At 44.1% G+C, this 22,873-nt stretch overlaps 1 protein-coding gene across 6 annotated transcripts; it reads right to left on the bottom strand.

Moving 5' to 3' along the window:
- Positions 1-4,546: 4,546 nt before the first annotated feature.
- Positions 4,547-20,833, bottom strand: slain2 (SLAIN motif family, member 2). Of its 6 annotated transcripts, none has more exons than XM_045205420.1 (10): positions 20,118-20,833; positions 16,333-16,475; positions 10,833-11,006; positions 10,459-10,644; positions 9,982-10,332; positions 9,590-9,739; positions 8,173-8,307; positions 7,440-7,478; positions 6,737-6,953; positions 4,547-6,600 (listed from the first exon to the last, which is right to left on the bottom strand). In XM_045205420.1, the coding sequence occupies exons 1-10, from the start codon at positions 20,588-20,590 to the stop codon at positions 6,531-6,533; spliced, it is 1,938 nt and encodes a 645-aa protein (XP_045061355.1). In that variant the 5' UTR covers positions 20,591-20,833; the 3' UTR covers positions 4,547-6,530. The 6 variants fall into 6 exon arrangements, with proteins under 6 accessions (XP_045061355.1, XP_041695062.2, XP_045061356.1 ...); XM_041839128.2 differs by having other exon boundaries at positions 8,173-8,304; XM_045205421.1 differs by lacking the exon at positions 7,440-7,478 and having other exon boundaries at positions 8,134-8,307.
- Between the last annotated feature and the right edge of the window lie 2,040 nt (positions 20,834-22,873).

Here is a 22,873-nt window from a genome sequence, read left to right as displayed (position 1 = left end):
GTCCCATGTTGCAAGGATCTGTACACAATTCCTGGAAGCTGAAAATGTCCCAGTTCTTCCATCGCCTGCATACTCACCAGACATGTCAGCCATTGAGCCTGTTTGGGATGCTCTGGATCGACATGTATGACAGCGTGTTCCAGTTCCCGCCAATATCCAGCAACTTCGCACAGCCATTGAAGAGGAGTGGGAGAACATTCCACTGCATGAGGCAAATGGTGGTCACACCAAATACTGACAGGTTTTCTGATCCACGCCCATACAAAAAAATAAAAATAAGGTATCTGTTACCAACCGATGCATATCTCTATTCCCAGTAATGCGAAATCCATAAATGTGGCCTAAGGAATTTATTTCAATTGACTGATTTCCTTATATGAACTGTAACTCAGTAAAATCTTTGAAAAATGTTGCGTGTTGCGTTTATATTTTTGTTCAGTGTATATTGAGGGATACCTGGAGGTAGTCGGACCTCTTTGAAATGAAAATGGATGGCCTTCCCCCCGAGGAAAATATATTTTTACCTGGCCCTCCCTGAGCATATGAAATCCCTTTTTAGTAGGCTATCGTGATTTCTATCTAATCGATAACAAGATAGATTAATTATACATAAATATAATACGTTGGTGAGCATCCACACTAGAGGAAAATGCATCGTTCTACAGTAGCCTGCACTGTCAATCAACTGATCAAAGCATCCTATTGCACGCTATAGGCCTATTAATAAGGTGGTAACACAGACCAGTCAGTGCTTCAGGGTGTGTTCATTGTCATAGTGACAACTGCAAATAATACTTCAATGTAGCCTAATGAAAACAATTATATAGAAACTCATATATTTAAATTAAAAGTAGAAATTCAACAACAAACAGTTTAGCCTGCACATATTTTACATCATGTCATTGCTTGCCTTATTGCTCAAGTGGTTTGCAAGTGATTTGCATTTTTCAAATGGATGTCAATTCATTTGGATCTTCTTTTTCACTGTTCTTTTCTGTCTATCCTGTGTAACCATTTTAATACATCTGTGCAACAATGTTATCATCACTGGCCAGTGATTCACTCTCTCTCTGCAACTTTCCCTGACAGTTCATTTGGCCTAGGCCTATTTTACATTCAGCTATTAGCAAGAGCAAGCCTGCTTCTCTCCACGAAAAGCCAATTAGGCCTAGTATAAAAAAATACATCTCCTATAGCTTTTGTAGCCTATAACTTTTGGGAATTCACAAGAAGAGGAATAGTGGAGAGGCTTACGTCCGTACCCTAGGCCTATTGCGCACGGGAACAGCTGGAAGAGAGGTGTTAGAGTTGAATAGCCGAAGAAGCTAAATATTAGCTAGATATTAGAACACTCATTAGCTAAATATTAGGACTATAAATATTTACCTGTCAAAGTGCAAAAAAATAAAAGTTTACGGATTATGAAATGGCAGATCTGTGCGTTCCTCCAGGCTGCGCTCTGCAGTCCCCTGGCAGTCTGGCACGCAAAGCTCCACTATTGATTAGGCCTACATTTTTAGACAACATGATTCTACCTATAGCCTACAACACCACCACACGCTCTCTTTCTCTCCTTTAAAACTCACAGCCAGTTATTTCGGTGTCTGTACTTTACATTCAGCAAGCAAGCGCAAGCTGAATTCTCTCCTCGATAGGTTAGTTGTAGAAAATACAATGCTTGAAATGTGTAGCCTACAAGCTATTCTAGGCCTAGTCTTGCTTTACCTGGGACCCCAAGAGCTAAAGAGGAATTATTAGGAAAAATAATGCAGTGAATAGCCTATAGGCCTACCCCAATGAATTTACACAGTGACATTTTTACAAATGTGATTATGAAATTACAGGCAGCCTAGGATAAACATATCGCTAGAAAAAGCAGAACAACTCGTAGACATACAGACAGTCCAGCTATCCACATGGACTGTTGTCCTCCCCATTCGATAGTAGCAACCCTTACAACACCCGATTTAATCCATTAAAAATGTCCTGCATTGAGGAACCATTTCCTTTTGACAAAAAAATAGTGGACAGAGACTGCAAAGAAACCCTTAAATTATTGTGAATAACTTTTTTCCAAGCTGTGGTTCTTGCATAATTGTGCAATGCCACGTTTGTTGTTGTTTACTGGTGCTTTCACGACAACTGGGAACTCTGGAAAAAACAAGGTCAAATCATGATGTCAGTGATCGTCAGGTCGGAAAGTCGGAGCTCTAGAAAGTTGCCAGAGTTTCCGGCTTGGAATTCCAAGTTGTATGACTGTTCAAAACTATTTTTGCCAGTCGGTGCTCGTGTTCCCAGTTGTCTTGAACGCACTGAAGTCGGAAGTCTGCGAGTTCAGAGTTCCCAGTTGTTTTGAACGCAGCAATAAACCACAGATTTCTACCACTGTTCTTGTCACTCGCTAACGCCCTATGTCATCACTACAAGCGCTATTTGATTAGCTAGATACTCTACACGCCCATGTTCTGTATACGCAAAGCACAAAGAGGGACTGATCAAACAGCCAATGGAAAGGTGAAAGCAAATGCCTATCCAGCAGGGCTCAGTGAGGACAAGGAGAGCAAGAGAGATGGTTAGTACACCAAAGTTACACAGTCGAATTCCAAAATGCTGACAAATACTGACATTTAATCGATTACAAATTACACGACCCTCCCCTGGACTAAATAAAAAAAAATACTAAACCCTCCCCTTGACTGAAATTGAAAAAGTATGACCCTCCCCAATTCCCCTCTGGGTAACAACTATGTACATTTCGAACACTCCCCTTGCACTACCTAGCCTGCTTGCTAGCACCAACATGAGGGCAATATACTATTTTTAATAATTATGGAACGCAGACCATACATAGCAGTTTAAACCTGGGCCTGGTTTCCCGATAGCGATGGAAAGTCATAATTATGGCTAAACTCCACCTATTTCTACAATTTATCTTCTTAAAATCTTGATTTTAAACCTAACCGTAACCACACTGCTAACATTATGCCTAAGCTTAAATTAAGACCAAAAAGCACATTTTTGTTTTCATTCATTTTTATGATATAGCCAATTTTGACTTTGTGGCTGTAACTGGTGACAACCAACTGACATCTTGCCCAGTGGGGGATAAACCATGTGATTCTATGTTTAGCAGAGATCTTCGGTGTATAAAGTGATACGGCAGGTCAAAAAAGCATCCAGCGACGCACTTAGCTGTTCTACGAGTGTTCTGATGCTGCATTCATATGCTACTAGAAAACTCTGACATTTCCGACTTGCTGATTCGTTGAACGCGTATAACTACAACCAGTTAGCAAGTCGGAAATTTCAGAGTTTCCTAGTTCCGACTAGTACGTGAACGCGGCATGAGGCAAGCGTTATGCCCCGTTCACATTGTGACGTATTTGTTTACGCCGTACCTCATCCTCATTTTCATTCATTTTTTTTTCAGGTGATAATAAAACGTGTTGTTTAGTTACCCTTTCCTCAACTTGTTTCTCTAACTTTATTGCAAGTCAAGCTAGCTTGCGCTGCAGAGCAGCTATCTAGCTAAAAGCTAGGCTAGGTTGAATATACCTTTGTAGCTAGCGACCTCCACCTAACAATTATCATCAAAAACAAATATAATTACCATCACAATAAACTTAAACGGGAGGCAACAGTCATATAATATAATTGTCTTAACAGCCAATGTGAATTATTGAACATTACTATTAAAGTAGTACTAAATTATAGGAATGGGTAATTGTTTACAAGTTGCTAGCTATCCCATAAAGCCATCACCCGAAATTTTTCATCAATGAGAACATGTGCAGAATGTTGGCCTAGTTCCATCATCTTCCTCTACCCACGACTGGACTTCCTCTCACTACCATATTTGGTGGTGAGAAAACGTTCTAAATGGATGCTTCAGCTTTATAGCCCATGTGACATGACTGGGGTTATCCCTTCTGTCTGTGATGGCCCTCTCCAACCGGGAAAGCTGTAATTTAGGGCCCGATTCAGACTTCACCACTCTACTCAGAGTGCAAGGGAACCATACCTGCAAAGCCTGTTACGCACATGCATAAGGTAAGTCTAAATACCAACTACTGAGACATGCTTAAGAAAGGCGTACATTTCCTAAATCTGAATCGGGCCCTAAATGACAGCTTTCCAGGTTGGAGAGGACCATCTTTCCTGGCCAAATCAATCCCTAAAACCCATCAAAAGCTGTCAGACAGGAGCACTTTCTCCCCAAGCCTAATTGATTGGTATAGCAACAAGATGCCTTATGAGGGGGGGGACAATGGATTATTTGGCGCCACAACAGCTGATAAATCACACATCATTGAGAGAAGCAGCATCTTTTACGCATTTATTTATATGGTGCTGGTGCATCAATGCAGGACCCGTCTGGAGCAGGAAATGAACTGAAACACTATGGAAGACTTGGAACGTTGCCAGTAAAGCTCCAGTCTTTCTATTTATGGATTGCATTTCAAGGAATGCCCTGAATTGACAAGAGTTTGAATGAAATTTGCCCCAACCATAATAAAATGGCCCCATTCATGACAGTAGACAAGAACAGTTTCTCAACTTCTTTACTTGAAATGTGAGTTTACACAGGGAAACTGAATGTCATTTAGGTGGATATATAAAAAAAAATCATTAAGAAAAACTAATCACACAAAATGGTGTGGCATGTCTTCGCAACAATAGCCCAAGCTTTCCACTAAATCCAAACCTTGACATACAGAGGCACCTCTCTCTTAAATAAATAGTTTCATTTAAAGAATGAGAGTAATTAGTTATATCAAGGGGCATATACTTTTTCCAAAATCAATTATAAATGTATTGTTGATACAATTACAAAATTAACAAAAGTATATTAGCCCAAACAAAATCAAGCAGAAATGCAAAGACAACTTATATTAGCAAACCATGACATTGGCACATAATGATAAATGAACAAATAAAAAGCACATTCAAAATAAAGTGAAACTTGAAATTAATAGGCACTAGTTCATTAATTTATGGCACACTAATACCATCCCTATGAATCTCTGCACTCCTCTTTGATTTATTTTAAAGCACAAGTGGCAATGGCCACTGACCTATTGAACTTTTCCATTATAATCTTATTTGTCAGGATCATTTATTCCCTGTCTTGACATAACATACACTGACAATATTGTTGCAGGTTTTAAATTAACTACATCAAGCCTTTGCTGCATGCTCGTATCTCATGGCTACAAGGGCTGGATTTTACATATGTTTTAGAGGGATTACATGTCTCTGACTATACTGTCTGGATGTTGCAACTGCATATTAATCTAATGGTGGAAAGCAGATGGAACTAACTAACCAAACCAGAAGTAGATCTGGATTGAGATTGTGACGACTGCGCAGCTCAACATGAATAGCCAGCACAACATGACTAGCCAGCCCAACATGAATAGCCAGCCCAACATGACTAGCCAGCCAAACATGACTAGCCAGCCCAACATGAATAGCCAGCCCAACATGACTAGCCAGCCCAACATGACTAGCCAGCCAAACATGACTAGCCAGCCCAACATGAATAGCCAGCCCAACATGAATAGCCAGCCCAACATGACTAGCCAGCCCAACATGAATAGCCAGCCCAACATGACTAGCCAGCCCAACATGACTAGCCAGCCCAACATGAATAGCCAGCCCTGGAACAGATGTGATAGTCGATACAGGTTAAACCATAGTTATGGTTAGGTCTGGGGTGGGGCTTTAGCCTGTTTCTACCAGTTACATGTGTGTTCTCAACATAAAAACATCAACACTCAAATGTCCTGTTATGAAACCATCTAAAAATACTTTGGAGAATTAGCTTTGCAGTAGAGGTTCAAAATAAAATAAACATTTTTTTTTTTTTATGATTCAAATCAATAGAAAACAAATACTGAATATGGATATTTGGAAAATGAACTCTTTAAATAATGATTTGAATAAATAATGTCACAAACCTTTCAATACATTCTAGTTGATTCACAAGAGGAAAAAACTATGATTTTTGACAACACTTCGTAAAACGTTCACAATTCTTTAACATTAAGGGAACATTTTACCTGCACAGCATCATCATAGAGATCTCTGACAAAGGCATCTGTTGAGAACAGACTGCAAAAAGAGAAATGTGTACAAACACTTCAACCTGAGGGAGGTGAAAAAATAGAGGGAGACGAGGGAAGGAGAGGAGAAGGAGAGAAGCATTGTGTGAAGATTTATTGACTGATTGCTGAACAGACACACTGAGGCAGATAAAAGTGCCCTCTGGTGGCGCCGGGATGCTGGAGCTTGGCTGGTTTCTTTGGCATTCTCTATCGGCTTCTGCCTGGCCACTTCAGATCCTCTCCGCACAGACACACACCATGTTCAGATCATGTTCCTCATGATAGTAAGACGAATTTGACTTTGTGTCTTTTGATATAGTTTCTTCCTTGATTCATGGTAAAAGTAATCTTGGTTGATAAAGTGCCGCATTGTAATGTTTGTCTGCCTCTTTGTGCTGATCCCCCCTGCTGACCAGGCCAGCCTCAGTAGCAGCCCTCTCTCCAGTTCTCCCCTTCCCTTCCACCATTGTAGGTCCGAGGGGCAGGTAGAGACCTGAGGAAGAGAAGAGCCAGAGAAACAGATTAGTTCTGTGAGGCATTAGGCAAGACTAAAAAGGTCTGATACACCTGTAATCAACTGACATGACAACTAAACTTGCTTTGAAGCTGTGTGTAATGTGCGTACCTACCTGCGTACTGGCTGGGCCAGTTTGCTGCGAGGCACGGGGATGCTGCCTCCTCCTCCACCCCCTCCTGCACTGGGCCGGGGAAGGCCGCTGCGTGCTGGGCCCAGGGAGCGTGTGGGGGTAGAGGCTCCAGAGCCAGGGGTAGATGTGGCCTTCACAGGCTGCCTCAGGGCCAGGGGAGACGGAGTGGCCGGGGTTCGCAGCTTACTGGGAGAAGGGACTGGACGGGTAGAAGACGGGTCAGTACAGTACACTATATTATGAACAGATGGAATAGAGAATGACACTTCACTATACCCACAAAAGAGATCTACATCATTCTCAGTGTTTCACCACTGAGCAATTAACAACAACAATGATCTGAGGCACATATGATACAAAAACAATATGTATGAGAAATAACATGTGTATAGACCATTATCTAATATGCATTCAGAAGAAGTCTTTAAATAATCTGATATAATGGAATTTTGCATGAAATCACAAGACCCATGAAACCAAGGAAACAATTAATGAAGATAAGAGGCCTTGTATTAAGTCTTTACACAAACGACAAAGTCCCACTATAATAGTTCATGTGTAGGATGGATGAGGCACACATGCCCTCTAGTGATGGGGAGGGCACAGATAACGCCACAACATTAACACATCATGAAACCACAATCACAATATATAAAAGTTGGGAGCATGAGCAGTGAATACTCACTGAAATCACCTTCTTCTCCAAAGCAACAGGAAAGATGGACTAAACAAAGACAGGAGAGATTTGACTTCATTCAGAACAGCAGGAGAAAGTGCAATAGATGACATGGATGGAAAAAGAACTCTAGACTAAGAAGTCTTCTAGAGCCTATACGTTCCCATAACAGTAAATAGCATACTAACTAGCTACTAATACAAACCAATCCGCAACCATTACCAAGAAGAGGTCAGGAGTAGTGAGTGCAGTGTGGTCAACCACATCAGCAGTGCTATCAGAAACTGATATTATCTGAAACAGCCTTGAGGTCTGTGAGCCCAAAGGCATTCCAGAACCACAGGGTTTCTCAGCAGGTTCTCCCCATCACCACTAGGGGAGATAAATGACTTCTCTGTTCCAGACAAAACCCAGCAGGTGCACCCAACAGGAACACCATGGAGACACTTCAACTTTCAGTTCCAGACTGCCAACCATCCCAGAAGATGCCTACCTTGACCATCCCAGAAAACCATTACTTGGCTTGTAAATCTGGAGACCAAATTTTCTGGCACTTTATAATTGGTGGAGTGCATGCAGGTACGTCACACAGGCAGGCACACAGCCAACCAGTCACAGTAAAACACAAAACGCTTTAGGTTTGGTAAAGAATGTGGTCATGTGTGTATGACTGAGGATGTGTGTGTATGTAGGGACCCTTAACTCGTAAGGTGGATGATCCCAGGCACCGGCAGGCTGTTACCTCGGAGGGAAGAAGGGCTTTGGAGGTGCTGTTTGGGTTTCGGGGACTGTAAGGATCGAGGGGGAATTCCTGTTTGGGAGGAGCGAGGGGGAGTCGAGTACCGAGAGTGGAGTGGAGTGGAGGAGTGCTGGGCTACTGGGAGAAATGGAGATGACAGTTGGGGAGAGACAGAGTCAGCCCTTACTCGGACCTGCTGTACTGTTACGGTTACTAGACCAGGGAGAGGAGATGATAGGGCTGAGCCAGGCAGCCGAAGGGGAAGGATGGGTGTGCCAGTGAGGCAGTTCAGCCACTGTAAAATCACTGAGTGTCATTCTCAGGCAAAGGTAAAAGAGCAGCCTGAAACACTAGGGGGTGCTGCAGTGCAGCCAGACATTCACAGTCCAGAGAAAGAAAGAGAGAGCGAGACTGCCAGGGGTAAAGTACTGCCAGAGTCAAGCTAGGCCAACACTAGGCCAAACCCCAGCCAGTGCCTTAGCAGAAAGAGAGGGTTGGGTGAAAGGCAGCACATGCTCTGCAGTCAGATAGAGAGAGGCAGGGATAGTGATGTCATACATGCTCTGCAGTCAGATAAAGAGAGGCAGGGATAGTGATGTCATAATGCACACCACAGCCAGAAGAAGCCCTGAGAAGTAAAGGAGACGACCCCTATTATCAGCCAGTGTCAAGAGCAAAACAATACAACAGTGATTATAGTACAGGATAGTACAGAACATATGTATATTGCACATACACACAACAACAAAAAAGTGTTCCTATTCAAGCTCATTCATGCCCGCTTCACTTATACACACTCGATTATCAGTGTATAAAGCTGTTTAACTAACAGATGAACTGATACAGATTACACGTTCTTTGATCAGCAGCCTCGTCTCCTTCAGGTGTCTGAGTGGGGATTAGTTGTATGGATTAAAATACAACACTAGTATCACTGATTCACTGTGGGTTTCTCTCTTATTCTAGGGTTATAGTAAACGGCCACTCTGTGATTAGACAGGGGTTTTAACTATGAGAATTTAGTGTTTTATTCAGTTCTCTCTGCATTCTAAATCCTCACAATAAACTACTTTTAAATCTGGATTCTAATTGATTTGGATAATAAGGAGAAGAGTGCACGGAAGGACAAATGATTCAAATAGTGAAATAAATCAAACAGAATCCCAAACCATCAAAGCAATAGAGGTTTAATAAGGAGGAGCCTGAGATGGATACATGGTATACCCACTACACTGACTAGCTAGAACATCACTAAACTAGAACATTACTCCTTTCAGAACATTACTAATGTTGAATATGTTTGAGAAACAAAAATGGTATTTGTCAATATACAAGAGAGAATAATCTGAAAATGACAGAGTGTCTCGGATTGCTATTACTGAGTGAACACGCGATATGATGAACATTGTGTAGTACTCACTGGCAGACTGACTGACTGCCTGGTGTCTGGGTGAGCCTCCGTTTGGCACTTGCAGGTTGGACTCAAAGCTCCTGCTGTTCTTGACGGGCTCTGGGCCCTGCTGGGCTATGTTGGAGCGGGTCAGGTTAGGAAGACTACGCCTCAGCTTCTCTACAAACACCACAACAAAGGAAAACAACTGAAAACAGGACTGAACAACAACACAATGGCCCAGAATTACACATGACCTTTGACCAGCAGTGGTCCTAATTTGAATCAGAATAAATCATTTAATCATACAATTCGTCCTTCAGATAACTATGAACTAACCCCAACCCAAAACCATTTCCCCTCTAGTCTCTCAATCGTCAGGAGGTAGTCCTGAGGTGTAGTGAGCCAGTATATCTGCTTACCTTCGTTCTTCACCACGTTGGTCTGCAGGTCTTGGGGGGCGTGGTTTTGCAGGGAGTGACGTGGTGCCTGCAGCCGGCTGATGATTGGCTGCGGGGAGCCTCGGCTGTACTCCAGGGAGCGTGCGGGGGATCGGGAGCGGGGAGAGTTTCTGGGGGAGGCGTGAGGGGAGTGTCTGGGGGAGGGGGAGAAGCGGTTTGAGGGGAGGTGAAAGGCGGGGTGTACAGCCTCTTCATCGTCCTCTAGACTGTGGGCGTCCAGCTCCTGGTCACTGAAGGTGCTGCGTCTCAGAGAGTGGCAGGACGAACCAGAGCTACGTCTGGACGCTGTGGCTGCATAGTCCTGTCGAAGACCTGGAAACAAACACACAGACGGTCAGAACATACACCGCTTGTACAGTATAAACACTCAGCATCTCTGACAGGTGGGTAAATGGTTTCTGTGGACAAACAGACAACGAGTTAGAAGATGGTACGTACTCTCCTCCTGCATGCGAGCCAGGATTTGTACATCAGTGACATCGTTGAGTTTGTATGTGGTGGAGGATCCTACAGAGTCCTCGTCCATCTCTGAGGTGCTCAGCTCACTGTCTATTGAAGACTGAGGGCTGACCGCCGGCGGGTTCCTTTCTCTCTCTACTGAGCCACCACGCTGCTGCGGGTGAGCTGCTGGGACACACACATAGTCTTCATACTGGTCCAACACACACACACACACACACATATATAGAAAACAAACAAACACAACCCTGTATATCTAAACCAAATTGAAGTTTATGTTTTAACATAAAGAGAAAGAGAGAGGGCCACGGAAGGAGAGTTAAAGACAGGCTTTATATGCCAGTGTACAGTACCTTGGTTGACGGGGGGCATCAGCTGCTGTCTGACGAGGGGAACCCTGCTGGGGGTGGAGGAGGGGGAGTTGAAGCCACTACTGTAGGGGCTGTTAGCTGTGTTTGTGCAGTATGGGCTTCCGTAGTTCACCTGGGGACTGTAGGGACTTCCATACAGGCTCCTACGCTTGTTTGCTGTGGAGAGAAGAGAATTCAAATCAAAGTTTATTGGTCGCGTACACAGATTTGCAGGTGTTATGGCTGGTGCAGCAAAATGCTTATGTTACTAGCTCCAACAGTGCAGTAGAATGTCTCGCAAATACAATACAAATCATACATAAATAAGAATAGCCATAAACATACTGTGATAAAGCCTATATCTACATCACTTAAGGGATTGTTGTACAGCCATCAAGCTACATCGTAATAACCAATCATTCACTGAGATAATATCTTACATGGGAAGTCATTGCAGGCATTACTGGTTGCCCCCTCACAAGCTGCATTATACCAACCACTGACACAAACACTAATGTGCACAGTACACAGTCACACACATGTTCTCTCTGAGTCCTCTCCTCTGTAGTGTGTTGGCAGTGGTCCACATTCTAGAGTCACTTAAAGCATATGGCAGGCGTGGGTGTCTTTATCATGGACTGGAGAAAGAGTTAACAATACGGCCTATTCACTCAGTAGTACACAGTGAGAGCATCACAATGCAGCACTGTGATATCCATCCAGCTCTCCACAGAGAGTCAGCCAGCCAGCCAGCCAGTCCCAGGGAGGCAGACTCACCATGGACCCTCCCTTAGCTGAGTCATTAGACCAGGCCTGGCTGGCTGCTCTGACAGGTATACAACGCATTAGCCAGTAGCCATTACTGTTGAACTGCAGCCCCGTTCGGCTCAGCTCAGCCTGCAGTGCTGCATACACTCCGATCTCCAGGGCCACTCGTTTGCTCATCCCTCTCTCCCTGTCTAGATGTGTTTACACAGCTGGGTGGTGACTGGAAGTAGCCTTTTTATGATCAACTCGCTCTCCTTTCCGCCTCCCTTTCTGAGTTTATTTTTTATTTTTACAGGGACAGTGCACATTAATCAACGTTTCAGTAAAAGTGCCGGTTTTAGCCTAATTTTCAACCACAGTCCCTGGGCAGGTTATTAAAAACTATTCCAATAACAATAGAGACAAACAATGAGCAGTGAACACATGCAGAGCAACATAGAACAAGCAACACGTAGCACGCAGACAGAGCAATGGCACAAAAAGCAACAAATCCCCTCCTTTCCTCTCACTCTCTCCCTTCCTCCCTCCATCTCCTCCGCTTCTCATGCTCTGCACTCTGTCCTACTGCATTATTCACTCAACTCACTTCCTTAGAGATCAGCCACTGTCATCTGTAGATTCCCAGATAAGCTCATGATAAGTGTCTAACCTATCTAAAACAGTGACCTAACCAGAGACAAAGGTGTCTGTAGTACAGATTATGTCCAAAGTCCTAGTGCTGGTAGAGCAACTTATAGCTCAGATATGTCCAACAGTTGTGTTGTGTTATGGAATGATCAACAGTATACGTATAGTCCTACAGGATATAGGTCCTCAGAGACAGAGACAGCTGATAGGGATCTAACACAGTGAGCTACTAGCCTCTGAGTTGCACCTCCATGGGTCTGTGTCAGCTCTGACCCAGAACATAACCCCTAGCAACGCATTGTTGGGGTCAACCTCTGGAGACAGACATACCTGAGTGGTCCCAATAGGGAGATTGCAGTTACAAACCTCAAGGAAAGGACAGAGTTTCAGAGGGTGCATTCAGAGATGTTCCCCCATGTATCCAATGGTGCTAGGCTAACCAGGGGTGAATGATTTAAGGGCTAGGAGGTGATTAGATGGAACAGTAAATCAGTAGGAGTAACAGACAGCCTACAGTCAGACTGCTGGGTCTCTCTCAGCAGGTATCTGCAGCACAGGGACCAATTCAAATAGTGTTGTTCTAAAATGCGGTGTAGTAAAACAAACCATACAAAAAAGAACTCCCAGAAATCTGCATTAGGCCTAAATAATGGCGTACATTTATATTGCGTTCATTCGGAGGTGCTTACTCATATGGAGGTGCTTACTCAACATTTTACACTTGCTCCCTCCATGCTAAAACCCCTTAACATTACGAAGTTGAGGAAATCCAGGAAAGCTATTCAAGCGTATAACCACTAGTGATGGGGGGGGGGGGGTCGATAGTTACAGATCGGGATATTATTTTGCGCTAGTTGGCTGTACTTGCACCAAAACTCCGTATTTTTCCTTCTTAGATTGTTCTTCATCTTTTTAAATAGGGAGCCAATTTTTTGTTTTCAGCACTTTTATTTCCCTGACTGATCAAAACTCGTTTTCTCATAGCTCTCTTCTTGTCCATCTGCAACAGACACATGGTGAGTAATATGTGTGGAACATCGAATAGCAATTGGTACCTAAGCATCGTGATAATATCGTATCGCGAGGTCCCTGGCAATTCCCAGCCCTAATAACCACTATTTCCATTCATTTTTAGCCAAGAGACTAGCGGTAATAAAAGCTCTTTCCCAGCTGATGGTTTGACTGCAGAACCTCCAGTTTCCACTGGAATTAGCTTAGACAGCATAAAGTCTGTGACCAACAGACAGACAAAAAGGAAAGGCAGACGCAAGGATTGTTTGGTCTAATTAAACAGCTAAGATGGACAAAGAAAATGTAAACAAGACTTGGCATTGAAGCCTCCTTAAAGTGAAAAAGAAAAAGGTTCTTGAGACAGACTGGAACAACTACACTACATGGCCAAAAGTAGGTGGACAAGCTCTGAGCATTTCACATGAGGAGCGGGCAACAGAATTGTGTGGTTTAGGGAGAGAAATAAATAAATCAGGGGAGGGATTAACAAGTGAAAGAACATGACCTAGAGAAGGCGGGAATATCCAATCCATTATATCTTAAGTACTGAAACAGTAGATACATGTTAGGGTTGAGCATGGTTGGATAGGCCAGCTATCAGCCTCGGGTTAGGGACTGACTTTCTGCTACAGAGAAGAACTGGATGGAATCTGTGGACAGTTGTCAAAGCACTGTTCAGAAGACTACATTCAGAATCTAGCCCAGCATTACAGGTCTGGTACTGGCCGGAGAGTCCCTTTCTGGTCCATGCTTCATTTCCTGCTTTCAGTTGTATAATGTTATAACAATGACCAGAATGTAGTTTTGCTGAATTTCACTCACTAATGAAACTAGAGAGTGTCTAATACATTTATTTAAATCGACTATCCCGGAGAAGAAGAAAAAATACTCTTCCTCCCTGCTTCCAGTTTGTTATATAACTGGGGCATGGCATTTTAGGGATCGCATTGTTTACATTTCACAGGGAGTCTAAAAAACACAGGCTTGGTTACCATGGACAAACTAAAACAAAAACACATTCACATTTCAGAAAGCCAGCGATCGCCCTGGGCCTTCCAACCAACAGTTTGGTTGTTTCGCAGGGACATTGAAGGCTCAAACCTTGGAAAGGATTTTCCATAAAGCATTTCAAAGCATTGAATATAATCTTATGATGTGGTCCAAATCTATGACCAAGCTGTGTTTTCCATTAGTCATGAGCCAGACGCAATGCCCTGCTCTGTGAAATTCCTTCACCAGAACAAACACAATCCTCACAGGACGCCATGGTAGAGAGAGAGGCGTGTGACAGAAAGGGTGTCACTGAGGAGCCCACATACAGTACAACCACACAAGAAGCATAGTACACGCCTAGGCCCGCTCTGCTTGTCATGTGGTTGACGTGCAGTCATGTCTGACAGCTGCCTACCTCTCCTCCCCTCAGGTATAGGCAGTTAGAAGCCAGTCACCAGGTGGGTCCTTGAACCCTTTGTTAAAGGTAGAAAATGATGTTGCCACGAGCAGCACTGCAGAGATTGAGATGAGCAAGGTGCAAAACTTCGCTCTCACACAGTATTTGCGCATGTGCACGGGTTTGCTTCACGCTGTTCAGTGTGGTAGCCAGGGCACCAAAACAGAGGAGAAGTTGAGCCTTGCGGCACATCATGTGTTCGCTAACAGATCATGTGACTTGTACCTGCTCTTTGATTGGACAATACAGACTGCAAGGCCCATGGTTAGTGTAGGTTTTGGTGCTCTTTGAAACAGAAACTGACGGTAAAAACACGATTTCTCAACACAGAGGTTGAAACATTCATAACTAATGGGCACTACATCAACATACAAATTGTTTTGCAATCTCGGTAGAAAATAGAGCGTCTACGTTGCACAGTAATTACGCTAATATTTGATATCACCACGAGTTACAAGGATTGAGAATCCACTTCCGGAACCCTTAGTTGCAGCCCTATAGCCTGCACTACTGTTTTCTGCTTGTTAACGCACACCTAAATAATATATCAACCAGTTGATCTGTAGAACTTCCCTTTGTCCTTAGAGTGAGGTAGAGATGGGGAGGCACAGTAGTGACTTGAAGCATTAGGTCATGTCCATATTTTATGGATGACATAATCCTCTCCTAACCTAGTACAATGATATCACCACCACCCATTCTCCCCCTCCCTCCATTGCTCCTGTGAATAGTAATACCCATTTAGTATGTTGTCACCCACCAGAGCCCAGTCTCTTCCAATATAGTCTGAATTTAACTTCAGTGTGTGATGCACATAAATCCACAGGAAGGGATGTGAGGAGAACACGTCAGGTGTTGACTCTGGATGACAGGACAGGTACCCCATGAGGGTGCAGTCTGTCTGTCTGTCTGTCTGTCTGTCCGCCCAAGGGTATGTGACTGGAGTGTTGCTAGGGCTGTAACGATTATGGAATTTTGGGTAATTATTAATTGTAATTTTTGTATAATATTTTTTTGAGCTTGTAATGCATCTTTGTAAATTAGCTACGACATAATGAATACAATACAGTTTTGGTGAACCCTGTGACCCCCCTGTGACCGCTGACAACCTTTGGAAATGAAGCTTCTCCTCCCGACCATGCCGTTCTGCTCGTACCATGATTACCAACTTTACCCACATCATGTAAAAATGAAAAACTGCTATTGAAGTTGAATACGATAATTGTGCCAGCCTTATGTGTTGCGTAACTTCTAGTGCCACGTGATCAGTGACCGTTACTGAGAACACACCGGTTTAGGGATAGCGACCTTCAGCAAAATGTTGCTCAATACGATATGGGCGTCACATGAGCATACCTCTTTAAAAATGGAACTGGACTATCTCACTTTAGCCGGGAAGATTTGGAGCCTTGGTGTCCTGATTGAGGGGATTGTCTGTTATTATCTGTCATAATACGCAGAGGGAAACAGATAGACACACACTCATACAGGCCATGATAATGCAGAAAATACTTTCATACAGCACATATGCCTACTACAAAACAAAAGCATATTTGTCCTAGATGTGTGTATGCTTGTGTAGAGAAAAGAGGAGACAGAGGGGAGAAGAGAGGAGGAGAAGAGAGTAGAGAAGCGTGGTGACAGTACCTGACATGGTGACGTCCAGTCTGTGGATGAGGGAGCGCTTGGCTGACTCCATGTCAGGACTGGGATTGTCCAGGGCCTGGCGACACCACACAATGGGACTCAAGGCTTTCTGCAATGGGCTGTTGAGCTTCGCCTCATACAGCCTGAAGAAACACAACACATTCATTTAACACACACACACACACACACATCAATGGGCATGGCACAGGTGGAGAATCGCATCTCTGCATGTCTGGCAGACATATCAGTGTGGATGTCGGATCACCACCTCAAGCTGAACCTCGGCAAGACGGAGCTGCTCTTCCTCCCGGGGAAGGACTGCCCGCTCCATGATCTCACCATCACGGTTGACAACTCCATTGTGTCCTCCTCCCAGAGTGCAAAGAACCTTGGCGTGACCCTGGACAACACCGTCGTTCTCCGCTAACATCAAAGCAGTGACCTGATCCTGCAGGTTCATGCTCTACAACATTCGCAGAGTACGACCCTACCTCACACAGAAAGCGGCACAGGTCCTAATCCAGGCACTTGTCATCTCCCGTCTGGATTACTGCAACTCGCTGTTGGCTGGGCTCCCTGCTTGTGCCATTAAACCCCTACAAATTATCCAGAACGCTGCAGCCCGTCTGGTGTTCAACCTTCCCAAGTTCTCTCATGTCACCCCGCTCCTCCGCACACTCCACTGGCTTCCAGTTGAGGCTCGCATCTACTACAAGACCATGGTGCTTGCCTACGGAGCTGTGAGGGGAACAGCACCTCCTTACCTTCAGGCTCTGATCAGACCCTACACCCAAACGAGAGCAATACGTTCATCCACCTCTGGCCTGCTGGCCCCCCTACCTCTACGGAAGCATAGTTTCCGCTCAGCCGAGTCAAAGCTATTCGCTGCTCTGGCACCCCAATGGTGGAACAAGCTCCCCCACGACGCCAGGACAGCGGAGTCACTGACCACCTTCCGGAGACACTTGAAACCCTACCTCTTTAAGGAATACCTGGAATAGTATAAAAGTAATCCTTCTACCCCTCCCCCAAAAAAATTAAAGTGGTTGTCCCACTGGCTATCATAAGGTGAATACACCAATTTGTAAGTCGCTCTGGATAAGAGCGTCTGCTAAATGATGTAAATGTAAAAATACAACACATCCTCTTATCTTATCTGATGATACATGATGGTTGATGATACAGGTTTGGTGAGTGTTATAACCTGCTTAGGCCTATATCTCATCACAGCTGCTATGGCTGATACTTAGGCCTTATACTTTGAGAAAGTGCCTATAACAGGAAGAGGAATTTGAGTCAGCAACTGTCAGCTCTGTCTCAGCCACAGAGAACATCTCACATGAGAGCCCTCAGATATCCACTGGACACTAACACCAAGGCCTACTATTAGAAAGATGTAGGCCTAGTCTACATATTGTGTACATTCTTTAGGCAACTAAAAGTATGCCACAGAGGTTTTCACCATAACATTTCAAGAATCAAAGTTCAACCAGATTTGTAGGCCTATTGGGCCTACTCTAAGCATTAGGCCTAAATAAGGCTGTGGATCCACATGGCTATGCTTTTACATAGAGCTTATAAGCCTAATTATCCTGTAAACATGCATGGATGGATCATCCTAACTGTATTTTAGAATCAAACCCTAAAAGCAGGATGGTGCTGTGCGGTCGTCAAACCGTCCAGATGGCCCTGCAAAAGCAGTCTGATGCTAATTCAGGGATTATGGGAGTCAGTCTATGACCAGGACTGGCAAGCCCTCAGTTAGTAGTACTATGGGTAATCCTGTGTGTGTGTATATCACCAGCCAGAGAAACAGCCAGAGGAGAGGTGTGTGTGGGGATTGGGTTAGAGGGGCAATAGGGAACTGGTACAGAGAGGCCATAGTAAACTTCTCGGTCCTTCTTCCTCGGCTCTCTCATCCAAATATAGAAGAGTTTCTTGAACTGTAGTCAAAGACGTTTCTGTATCCAATGCATTCACATAGCAAACTCACACACTGAGCCAGGCTTGGGAAAGGCTCCTTTGCTCTGATCATGTGTTTAGGGGCTGCCAGGGCCCATTCACTATTACTATCCAGACCAGTGGTGGCTGCTGAGGGCTGGAATGAATGGCTCATAATAATGGCTGGAATGGAGTAAATGGAATGGTATCAAAAACATGGTTTTCATTTGTTTGATACAATTCCATTCCCTCCATTTCACCCCATTCCAGCCATTATTATGAGCCGTCCTCCCCTCAGCAGTCTCTACTGATCCAGACAGTCTGGCCATCATTAGTGATGTTCCTTTCTATAGCTGGCCTCCTCTGACCCTTGACCTAAAGCACAACCCATTACCATTACATTACCATCAAGAGGCCAATTATATGCCAATAAATAACATTCTTGTAACCGTACCATGGCAGACAAGGGCCTATCTCTCAGAGAATGAGAGAGCTGGGCACTGACTGTCCTCATTATAGGCTAAAGCTTACTACTGCTCTAATAACAAGACTACATCTCATTTATAAACAGGGCTTATTTCACATTAGCTCTACAGTGAGGTCTCATCTCCCTGTAACTCTCTAAAACCGTTTCAGGGATTTCCTCGAGTTGGGATCGTTGGGATCAGCAGTGAGATTTGTGCTGCCTCACAAATCCAATCAAACATCTCCAGTTTCAAGGATTAGGCTACACTTCTAAAAGTGAATCTGTGTAAGCATCCTTACCCTATAACCCACAAATGCACAGTGCACAACAAACAATACATGATCCTGAAATTCAGTGTGGCTGGGCCTGGCTGTCACAACAATTTGGATACTATAACATTGTCATAATCACATTGGGTCTAGTAGGCAATTACTTTCTCTCAACCTCTTTTCATACAATTGTGGCTGGTGTGTGTCAGTATTGGGAATCCTTCTAACAAAGAAGGTAACCATGGTTGTGGCTCTTGCACTGTCCCAATAGGCTTTAGCTGGGTAAACAACTTTCAATTTCACTGTGCACACTGCCCTCTTCCCACTACCATGACAGTTGTCTAACATATATTACCAAAATAGTGCAACTGGCCACCACATGAACTGAACTTCCCTTACCCTGAAGACACACTATATACTGTAGACTTATGTAGAGATAACGGATGACCACTAGTGTTTGTGGGTGATAATTTGACAGTAAACAAGACAGCTAAAATGCAAATGTTATGATTAAGGCCTAATAATAAAGGGATGTGATTAATTAAAGCACAGCAACAACAACCACAGTACAATGAATGCCAAGTTCCACTGATACAATATTGATGAGTATGTAATGTGCAGGGGGGCCCGTATGAAAAATGTATGCACTCACTAATTGTAAGTCGCTCTGGATAAGAGCGTCTGCTAAATGACTAAAATGTCAATTGGGTGGTTTGACAGTTCCCACACGTGATCCCCTTTCCATTTGGTTTCCATTCCAACCACCACCCCTCACTAATCAACAATGAACGACAGACAATCTGTCTGCGGTGTGTGTGATGACCTCAGTGTCTGTGGCCGGCTATTGTATTGAGAACATGACCGTGCCGTGCATTCCTATGCCGCAATTTCAGCGAGGATTATTTCCCTCCCCAAGCGATTGTCATCGTAGATAGCTAATGTCTGGAACAGCTGCGCTCGGCTGTTGAGGTGTAACATATATGGGCGCACAGGCACACTGGTTGACTGGTAGCCAAATGCATTAGGGCGTGTTGTTGTTATCTCACTGCTGTATGAGACCCCTCAAGCTACTTGAATTACAGATGGTGTAATCGTGTTGTATCACTCACCAGCTGTCTTCATCTTCGTTAAGACAATCCATGTCTTCGAGATCGAGGATTTCTACTTCATCCAAGATAGAAGTTTCCCCTTCATCCATAAAACCCAGTGTTTCCCCTGCGTCTGTAAAATAGGAATTGGTGCCAGTGAAAGAGGTGGCAGCCGATGCCCCCTCGCCATCATATGCTTTCCTGAAACTGATGCCATCATATGACAGTCTGGGGCTCAAACAACGGGAGTTTTCCAAAAGCCCTCCATAGCCCGTTCTGCCGAACCCCACCCCAGAGAAACCGGCCAACCCCGCCGCTGAGGCGGCTGATAAGCGCGAGTCGTACCCTGCACTAAGGGGTCTATGGTTCCCTGATACTGCTCCAGCCGAAGACCGACTACGGAGCTGCTCGTTTTGTTGTTCGAGTTTCTTTACCAAGTCCTGCAGCTTCCGCACCTCCAAGTCCGCGTTGATGTTTGAGTTGATATCCTCCATAGCTAACGTTAGTTAGCGCCACCACCAGCCACACAAAATGAAAATGCCGATGCTGTGTGGTCTTTCGTTTCCTCTTTTTCGCTGGTAGTCACAATTTGTTAGTCACTCCAAACAATATTTACGTGTTTACTGAAGACACTTTGGTGTTCAAATAAGTTATAGGGCACATCGTCGTCATCTTCTCCAAATATTCATACACACCGGCAGGGTCGAGGCCATTTTCGCTGTTCCCGTCGCCAACTGTGAAAGACCAACAGGCAAGGCTAGACTACGTCATCACGTGAAACATCGGTAATGAGCACGTAACCAAGCCCGCGCTTACAGTATCGATAATGCCACACACTGTACTGCATGGAAATACAGTACTATGTGAGCTAAAATACAGTACAATGAAAGTATGGTGGTTTCAGCTAACTGCTACCAAGTTAAGGATCAGCTAACTTCTGCTAACACGTTGCTTATCAAGGATCTAGAATGTACTTTCAGGAGTTTTACTTTGCTCTCCAGAACCCAAGGCATTAACAAAGGCATTCAGCATTATCCCAAGGGTTTACATTTACATTTACATTTACATTTTAGTCATTTAGCAGACGCTCTTATCCAGAGCGACTTACAGGAGCAATTAGGGTTAAGTGCCTTGCTCAAGGGCACATTTACGTCATTTAGCAGACGCTCTAGTCCAGAGCGACTCACAAATTGATGCATTCACCCTATAGCCAGTGGGATAACCACTTTACAATTATTATTTTTTTTTGGGGGGTAGAAGGATTCTCAGCTAGAAGCACCGCTAACTGGTGGGACCATGTGATCTCCAATCCCGACGCTCGTTTAGAAAAGTCAATAATCATTGCTTGCTATATGGTTTTCAAAAACATATGGTACTTATCTTTCATATCAGTGAGTATTCAAATAAAAAAAATACACTTACTGTATGTAGCAGGACCAACTACACTTCCGCTACATTAGTCCCCTCCTGTACTCCCTGTTCACCCACGACTGCGTGGCCAAGCACGACTCCAACACCATCATTAAGTTTGCTGATGATACAATGGTGGTAGGCCAGATCACCGACAACGATGAGACAGCCTATAGGGAGGAGGTCAGAGACCTGGCAGTGTGGTGCCAGGACAACAACCTCTCCCTCAACATGAGCAAGACAAAGGAGATGAGCATGGACTACAGGAAAAGGAGGGCCGAACACGCCCCCATTCACATCGACAGGGCTGTAGTGGAGCGGGTCGAGAGTTTCAATTTCCTTGCTGTCCACATCACCAACAAGTGTGTCCCCAGATCCTCAAAAAGTTATACAGCTGCACCATCAAGAGCATCCTGACCGGTTGCATCACCGCCTGGTATGGCAACTGCTCGGCATCCGACTGTAAGGTGCTACAGAGGGTAGTGCGTACAGCCCAATACATCACTGGGGCCAAACTTCCAGGACCTACAGTACCAGTCAAAAGTTTGGACACACCTACTCATTCAAGGGTTTTTCTTTATTTTTTTACTATTTTCTACATTGTAGAATAATAGTGAAGACATCAAAACTATGAAATAACACATATGGAATAATGTAGTAACCAAAAAAGTGTTCAACAAATCAAAATATATTTATTTGAGATTCTTCAAAAGTAGCCACCCTTTGCCTTGATGACAGCTTTGCACACCCTTGGCATTCTCTCAATCAGCTTCATGAGGAATGCTTTTCCAACAGTCTTGAAGGAGTTCCCACATATACTGAAAACTTGTTGGCTGCTTTTCCTTCACTCTGCGGTCCAACTCATCCCAAACCATCTCAATTGGGTTGAGGTCCGGTGATTGTGGAGGCCAGGTCATCTGATGCAGCACTCCATCACTCTCCTTCTTGGTCAAATAGCCCTTACACAGCCTGGAGGTGTGTTTTGGGTCATTGTCCTGTCCTGTTCTTGACATTTTCCGCATTGACTGACCTTCATTTCTTAAAGTAATGATGGACTGTCATTTCTCTTTGCTTATTTGAGCTGTTCTTGCCATAATATGGACTTGGTCTTTTACCAAATAGGGCTATCTTCTGTATACCACCCCTACCTTGTCACAACACAACTGTGGTCCTCTGTAGCTCAATTGGTAGAGCATGGCGCTTGTAACGCCAGGGTAGGGGGTTCGATCCCCGGGATCACCCATACGTAAAAATTTATGCACACATGACTGTAAGTCGCTTTGGATAAAAGCGTCTGCTAAATGGCATATTATAATATTATTATAACAACTGATTGTCTCAAACGCATTAAGAAAGAAAGAAATTCC

The sequence above is a fragment of the Coregonus clupeaformis genome, chromosome 20, assembly GCF_020615455.1.
Source record: "Coregonus clupeaformis isolate EN_2021a chromosome 20, ASM2061545v1, whole genome shotgun sequence".
NCBI lineage: Eukaryota > Metazoa > Chordata > Actinopteri > Salmoniformes > Salmonidae > Coregonus > Coregonus clupeaformis.
The sequence above is the reverse complement of the archived record's forward strand: the minus strand, read 5'-3'. Positions and strand labels throughout refer to the sequence as shown.

Excerpts from the sequence above, each read along its gene's own strand:
- slain2 (XM_045205421.1), bottom strand. The coding sequence starts at position 20,590 with ATGGAGGATATCAACTCAAACATCAACGCGGACTTGGAGGTGCGGAAG. Across the intron at positions 16,476-20,117 it reads AACGAAGATGAAGACAGCTG|GCTGTATGAGGCGAAGCTCA; the intron begins GTGAGTGATACA and ends GTGTTTCTTCAG. Across the intron at positions 8,308-9,589 it reads GGCAGTCAGTCAGTCTGCCA|TAGCCCAGCACTCCTCCACT; the intron begins GTGAGTACTACA and ends CATTTCTCCCAG.